The sequence below is a fragment of the Arachis duranensis genome, chromosome 5 (genome assembly GCF_000817695.3).
Source record: "Arachis duranensis cultivar V14167 chromosome 5, aradu.V14167.gnm2.J7QH, whole genome shotgun sequence".
NCBI classification, from domain to species: domain Eukaryota; kingdom Viridiplantae; phylum Streptophyta; class Magnoliopsida; order Fabales; family Fabaceae; genus Arachis; species Arachis duranensis.
The window spans coordinates 106,801,660-106,810,363 of NC_029776.3; the positions used below are offsets into that span (position 1 = coordinate 106,801,660).

An 8,704-nucleotide genomic window follows, 5' to 3' on the forward strand; every position below is an offset into this window, starting at 1 on the left:
GTTAAGATGTGTGTATAACACTATAACTGTATCCTTCCTTTTCTGTTGTAAAGTTTCTTCAATATTTTCACCAATCATCATCATCATCATCTAAACAGTGATACTTTCAAACAAAGCTATCATAACTCTTCTTTGTTTTTTGAATCTAATGGGAAGCAGAATCCAAGGTTAACTATGATCAAAGATTGCACAAGCAATGAAGAAATGAGATGTCAGATGTATGATCCATTCAAACTAACTAATAGCAAACTTCTTTAACTAACTTGATTAAATAATAACTCTTAATAAGTAATAATGATATGAGTAATTTTTTTTAACAAAAGATTGGAGACTCGAATCCGCAATCTCCTAATTAAGTATGAGGAGACTATATTATTTGAGCTATAACTCATTGACTAATAATGATATAAATACAAAGTCATGTATAACAGTTGAAAAAACAATTTAAAAAGAATGTAACCGTATTAATCTTAATTCGACACAGGTTGAATATATCATCTTAAAATAATTTAAAATATACACAAAAAAAATAGCTGCTAAATTATCTATTATGATTGTGTATATATATACACATTTATTATTTCACACAATTTTTTATATTTCGTATTCCACGATATATTTAAGCAAGTGGTGATGTATTTTTACATTTTCAGTTTAAACTAACCAAAGCCAAAGAGAGAAAAGGAAATGGGTATTTTGGTTTTGCCAAGTGTAACCACAAACCTATATAACTCATCAAATTCATATACACATTCTAAGGCCAAAATCAACAACGACCAAAATATTCGTAGAGACACAGACATCATCTCACTCTTGCAACAGAACCGTAAAAACCTCAAACATGTCGAATCCATACACGGCAGAGCCATAAAGAAAGGAACAGAACAAGACTCTTTTGTTGTCTTCGAGCTAGTTCGGATCTACTGCAAGCTCAAATCCATTGACCATGCCACCAAGCTCTTTCACAGCACTCACAATCCAAATGTGTACCTTTACACTTCCCTCATTGATGGGTTTGTGTCCTTTGGATCTTACTCTGCTGCCATTGGCTTGTATGGCCAAATGGGACACAACAATGTTTTGCCTGATAGCTATGTTGTTACTTCGGTGTTGAAAGCCTGCGTGCTTCAACCTGCTCTGAGATGTGGCAGGGAGGTCCATGGCCAGGTTTTGAAATCTGGATTGGGTTTGGATAGGTCCGTAGCATTGAAGCTTATTGAGTTATATGGGAAATGTGACGAGGTGGAAGATGCTCGGAAGGTGTTTGATAAAATACCTGAAAGAGATGTTGTTGCGCGTACTGTCATGATGGCTTCATATTTCGATCATGGCATGGTTGAGGAGGCGATTGAGGTGTTCAATGGACTCAAGACTCAGGATACTGTTTGTTGGACTGCTATGATAGATGGGTTGGTGAGGAATGGGGAATTGAATAGGGGTTTGGAGATGTTTAGAGAAATGCAAGTGAAGGGGGTGGAGCCTAATGAAGTTACCTTTGTTTGTGTCTTGTCTGCGTGTTCGCAGTTGGGAGCCTTGGAGCTCAGCCGTTGGATTCACATGTACATGCACAAGTGCAATGTCAAGTTTAATCAGATTGTTGTTGGAGCACTGATCAACATGTACTCAAGGTGTGGTGATATTGATGAGGCACAATTATTGTTTGATGACATGAAAGTGAAAGATGTTTCAAGTTACAATTCCATGATCTGTGGATTGGCTTTGCATGGGATGAGCACTGAAGCGATCGAGTTGTTTAGGGAAATGCTTAAGCAGGGGATTAGTCCCAACAGTATTACCTTTGTTGGCGTCTTGAATGCTTGCAGCCATGGTGGGTTGGTTGAGTTAGGATTTGAGATATTTCAATCAATGGAAACACTTCATGGGATCAAACCACACATAGAACATCATGGATGCATGGTTGACATTCTTGGTAGGGTAGGTAGGCTTGAAGAGGCCTACAACTTCATTGAGAGAATGGGAGCACAACATGTTGATGATAAGATGCTCTGTGCTTTATTAAGCTCTTGTAAAATCCATAGAAACAGTGAGGTAGGAGAACAGGTTGCAAAACGTTTGAGTGAATGTTCTAAGATGGACTCTGGATCCTACATCATGCTGTCAAATTTCTATGCTTCATTGGGAAGATGGAACTTTGCTGCAGAATTTCGAGAAAAGATGGAAAAGGGAGGAATCTTGAAGGAACCAGGTTGTAGTTCCATTGAAGTTAATAATGTAATACATGAATTCCTCTCAGGGGATCTTAAACACCATGAGAGGAGAAGTATCTACCAAAAATTAGAGGAATTAAACTATTTGACAAAGTTGGAGGGCTATTCACCAGCAACAGAGGTGGCTTTACATGATATTGATGATAAGCAGAAGGAATTGGCTCTTGCAGTACATAGTGAGAGGCTTGCAATAAGCTATGGATTGATCTCAACTGAACCTCACACAACGTTGAGAGTTGTGAAAAATTTAAGGATCTGTGATGATTGCCATGCCATGATCAAGCTCATAGCGAAAATTACTAGCCGGAAAATCGTGGTTAGAGATCGCAATAGATTCCACCATTTTGAAAATGGACATTGTTCTTGTAAGGATTATTGGTGAGGGATGTTGATGTTATACATAGCACTTGCTAAACACCAGAACATGTCTTCCAATTATGGTGAAAGAGAATTGAAGTTAGAGTCAAACCAAGAAAGAAGGTAAGGATATGTTAATAGAATCAACCGAGAAATCTTGGGAGGACGAGATAGGATTCCTTTTCTTCGTTCAATTTCAATAATTTTAAGTATAAACTTGTGCCTTGTTTTGTTTGGCTCGGTTTATTGGTTTGTGTTTGCATGCATGCATGCCAGAACTTTAATGTAATTAATAAGATGGTGAAATTTATACACGTAAAAAATTGTGAAAGTGAGTAATCACACAATTATTGTCTGTGAACAATGTACGAACCCAAATAATTTTAACTTTTTTTGTTGTAGTGATGTAATAGCTTATAGCTATCTACCTCAATCACAATTTTGTCTTGCTTTCTGTTATCTTCACACATGAACATAGAGTAAGAGCATATTAGGACTAACTCTATTATGTTATTTTCTTGGCCCACTTAACACATGGGATGTTAAATTGAGTGATTGTTCTATAATTGCATCCACACTAATAAAATAATAATAATAATCTCACCTCATATAATTAATAATCTATTATTATTATTATTATTATTATTATTATTATTATTATTATTATTATGTTTTTCTTTTTTTTTCTCCTTTTTTACTCAAATGATCTTATTCTTAGGCTCTTTGATTTTTTTTATTAAACTTGATAATTTTATTTTATCTTATTTTCTTATGAATTTCGAGTGCAAATTAAAGCGCTCACCGAATAAAATAGAATAAAATAAATGCTTCTAAGTTTTAACTAGAGTATGCATTAAATTTGAAGCTTCATGACAATCAAAACCAAAGAATATAGGTTAATTCATACTTTTTTTAAGTTAAAAAAATCATAGAATCTCCAATTCAAATAGAAAATACTCATGAGGATGAAAGAAACACTCAAATTAAAACCATCACAATTATACACAATTCAATCCTATGACATAAATTTATTTAGCTTATCAACTCTCATTTTTTAATTTTTATGATTATACAACAAATAACCATTCTCTTTATTATTAAACAACTGTGTATTTTTATTTTAATTTTTACTTATTATTACTCTAGTTCAACACTAATTTTCACGTTTGATTTAGTAATAAAAGAGTCATTAGTTGTTCGATAAGAAAACACAAATTTTCTCTTTAGCTATATATTCAATAATTAATTATTTTATGGTTAATATTACTAATAAAATTAAATGTAATAATAATAATGAATAATACCGAAGGAAGTATTAGTAAACATAAATATTATAGTATATTTTTTAGAATATTATTATTATTATTATTAGGTTTAATTACTTTGTTAGTCTCTATAATTTTACAAAATTTTTAGTTAGGTCTCTATATTTTTTTTTTAAATTAAGTTCTTGCATTAATTTTTTTAATTGAGTTCTTACACTTTTTTTTCTTTTATTTGAATCTTTGCACTCAATTTTTATTTTAGTTGGTTTCTATACAATTAAATTGATTACTATCAAAAAAGATCTAATTAAAAAAAAATTAATACAAAAATTTAATTAAAAAAACTATAAAAATCTAATTAAAAATTTTATAAAATTATAGAGAACAATAGAATAATTAAACCTTATTATTACTACTTTGTTTTTTCTTTTTTGGAATGATAGAAGAGATTTCATGAGCTTGCTAGCCTAGGTAGGGATAATAATGGAGCATATGAAAAAACAGAATAATTTGTACAGCTGTAACATTCACACAGAGAGAATAAAGTTGTTATAAACAAATGAAACAAATGTTACTTACATTATTACATGTAAACATTCGTATGTATCTATATTTACAGTTGACAAATTAAAGAAACCTGCCATACAGCATTGCATCCACCACATACGTTATTAGGGTTTTTTAGGCAGAAGGAAAAAACAATAATAATAATAATATATTAATAAAAAAACAAATAGAAGAAGGAAAAGAAAAAAAAAGCTGAGCTGGCTAATACTACTAATAATAAAATTTAGCCAACATGTAATACATAATAAATTTATGATTAGCAAAATATTTTTTAATTTATAATTTTAATATGTTTTTTTAGGTATAAAATAAACGAAAATATTTGATAACCAAAGAAAATCAGTCAAAAACAGTCATAACTTGTCTTATTTAATATTTATTAATTGTTGTGATAATTAATAAATACTAAATAAAATAAATTCTGGCTGTTTTTTTATGTACTTAGCATTATTTTTAATTTATTTATATATAAATATATGTGTAATTTAATTTATTTTTAATATATATTTATATTTTAATATATATTTTAGACTAATAAATAATTTTAGTGACTAATTTTAATATCCAGACACCATAACCCTAATGATGCGGAATATATGTAATATGCAATTGAAAGCAAACAGGCTTTCGTTTCCTTGCTTTCTCCTCAAAAGGGGAGCAAAATTAAAGTATTCAGAGAGAGGGAACATGGTGATTGGTGATAATGCCAACACCCAATATCTGTGCTTTCTTTTTTCTAATGGAAAAAATATTATACATATATGATGGAAATACATATATAATTGGTGTTTGATTGTTAAAAAAACACACACACATATTATATGAATAAATGATGTGTTTGATGATACCAATGGGGAAAGAGAGAGAGAGAGAGAGAGAGGTACAAGCAGAAGAACACAAGACTGCAGGAACTGAAGCATGCAGGCACAGGCATTAGGCATTAGGCAAATAATAATGGGGGCCAATGCCAATGAAATCTGACACCATGATTCCCACACTTGTTCCTTCCAACACTCTACACGATAAAGCTTCCATCCCCCAACTCTTTTTTTTTTTCATTTTTATTCCCTCTTTTCTCTCAATCCCTTTCTTAATCATTTACCATATTCTAGCTATGCACAATAATTCCCTATCATAACCCTACCTACTTAATTATATTATTCCTCTCTTCTCTTCTCTTCACGCTTCAACATCCCATACCCAGCAGTCTTCACCTTCTTTTTGACTATTTTTTTATGTCCTTTCTCTTGTTTAAGCATAATGTATTAATTAATGTTAATCTATGATACACAAACACTGACACAGACATGATTTAGTATTAAAATATAAATTAATTTTTTAATTATTTTTAATATTTTATTTTAATAAATAATAATATATATTATTTCTATAATTATTTTGAGAATACATGTTAAGAATAAAGTTGGATATACAGACACAGCAATTCAACAAAGTATTCGTACTTCATAGGTATTAATTAATTAATTAATGACATATGCTTAGTTTCAAGCTTCTAAACATTATAGTGTAACCAACTCGTCTGTTTAAGTAAATGTCAAAAGTTCAAATTTTATTTTATGTATATAATAATTCATTGACCAACGATAAATTTTTAAATAGAGTTCAGATTCGCGACGGATTAATTTTTAATTTGTCGGATGAAAAAATACCGTAAAAAAAAAAAAACATTAGTGTCTTTTGACCAATGCTATTAGGTGCTCTTATACATATCCTTTGCTTGAATTAGCTTTCCTGCTAGGCTGCTAGGGTTTTATTACTTACCCAAAATTTATTGAATAATTCAAGTTAAATAAAATAAATTATATCTATTTAAATTTCTTAATCTGTACTATAAAGATATTTGTGAGAAATTTCTGGTAGCATTCAACGTATTTTTTACTAACCAAATTAAATTTGAGTTGAAGAAGAGGCTACTACTTTAATCAATGTTAAAACAAGTTTTTGGACTTATCAAGCATTTATACAAAACACATATTTATAGGTAAATATAACAGGGAAAACAAGCTAATATTCAATATTTCAAATACAAGATTGATTGGTAAAATTAATTCATATTCTTTCACTTGTATGTGAATGAATATGATAATCTCTTTTGAAGTTTAATTAGATAACACTACATTTGAAATTATTACATTTTAAAATTATAATACCGATTGTATTTCTGATACAAAGTATGACTATTTTCTATGTTATAATAAATTAAACGATATCCACTTAATATCACCAAACTTTTTGAGATATCAATATATAATAATTTATCCAAATTAAAGTTATATGTTTTTCCTTTAAATTAGAGTAAACTACTATTTATTTGAATACTACAACTGTAACTATTATATAAAAGATATGTTATATTCATAAAATATATATATTAGTTGGACAAAACTACTTAACCGAACTATTTATTTAAGACATGTTGTCAAATTATACTAACTCAAACTTTTAAGAATATAGAATTAATGAGTAACTTATTATTTTTGTCCCAATATTTAGAATAAATTATATTTGTGTTTTAAACATTTAAATCGTCTTATTTATATTCCTAACGTTTATAAAAATAATTTAATATTATCCTACCGTTAATTATACTAACAAATCAGATTGTATTTTTCAATTATTCTCATTTGAATATATTCATTCTCATTTATATCTCATTTGAATGTGTTTGATTTTAATATTATACCCACTATTTGTATTTAGGTTCAATTATATTCCTAAAAAGGTAAATTATTTAAATATTGTAAAGATTAGTTTTAATTTTTAATGAGGTATTTTTTAGAATAAATCATCGGTTCTGTCCCATACATTTATATTTTTAGTTCAAAAAGATTTTTAAAACTCAAACTAAAATTCATAATGTGTAATTGATGGCAGAATAACATTAATTTACTTTTACAAATATCAAGAATACAAATAGAACGATTTAAACGTTATAAATATAATAAAACTTATCTAAACATTGGAGACAAAAACAATAATTTACTCTTTTTGCATCATTAAATTGTTAGTGTTATATATATTGCTTCTCTTACACATACATGATACACCCATGCATAATCAGGAAAGTGTTGCAAAACTTCAATGACTTTATATCCTAGAAACAAAGTATAAGGACCAAATTAGTAATAGTTGATAATTGATTTTGTGATAAAATTTCCTAATTTATTCATCAGCAATGTCATAATAAATTTATTGTCAAAGGGTGAATTTTTTTTCATTATATATTCTTTAAGTAGGAAAAAAAACATATGAAAAAATATATTGATTGGCTTGATTAGAGCCCAACTAACTTTTTTTTTTGGTGAATATATATAAGATGAATCTATTAAATCATAAAGCAGTTAAAGTAATTAATATGATTTATAAATAGCATTTGTCATGCTCTTTCTATGATAAATCAAATAGATAATAAATAAAAAATATCCAATTAAACCATGCTTATTTAGTTTAGGAGCTTTTAAAAGGATATAATTTTGATCTTATTAGAGCATATGGATTAAACCTGCAAGCTAATATATTTATATATATTGTCACTTATTTATACACTAATAATTATGATTTAAAATACAATATATATAATATGATATTACAAGAGCAGTAGTTGGGTAAACATAAAAAATAAAATAAAATAAAATAAAGTATACGGAAACATATGATGCCCAACAAGAAAAAGAAAGCACATTATGGTAATATTTATTTGCTTTATCTTGCTTTAGCTTTATTTTTATTTAAAGAAAGTTAAGTGATAGGAATCCATTATCCATGTCCTCCAAGCACTCTAAGACAAATTGAGTTCAGAGATGAGAAAGCAATGTTAGCTTTACGACCTAGAAAAGGAGATTTCAAACACCACAAAAGTTTAGCTTAGGAAATTGAGTGGTTAGTATGTAGCCTTACACACACCACTATTCTCTCTCTCTCTCTCTCTCTTCTCCATTACTTTCTTCCTTCCTTCCTTGACTACTTACTATTACTAAATGGGGTCTCTCATTCTCTCTATATTTAGACCTTGGCTTCAATTCAGGGCGTCCACAACCCCACATCTTCCTCCGATCCTTTCCCTTTCAAAATCCACTCCATTAATTATTATGCAAAATTAATGGACTTTCTTTAATTCATTTTATTCTATAGTTTTCTTTCTAGGACTCTATATTCTTTTCATTATTATGACCTACATATATACATATATACACCTACCTACTCCTCAATTAACTAGTTTAATTTTCCCCATCTACTTTTACAGATCTTCATACTAAGCTTCATTAA

At 28.8% G+C, this 8,704-nt stretch overlaps 1 protein-coding gene across 1 annotated transcript; it reads left to right on the forward strand.

Moving 5' to 3' along the window:
- Positions 1-582: 582 nt before the first annotated feature.
- Positions 583-2,939, forward strand: LOC107491561 (putative pentatricopeptide repeat-containing protein At5g59200, chloroplastic). Its single transcript, XM_016112432.3, has one exon. It carries the CDS (start codon positions 688-690, stop codon positions 2,608-2,610), a length of 1,923 nt encoding a protein of 640 aa, XP_015967918.1. The 5' UTR covers positions 583-687; the 3' UTR covers positions 2,611-2,939.
- Positions 2,940-8,704: the final 5,765 nt, after the last annotated feature.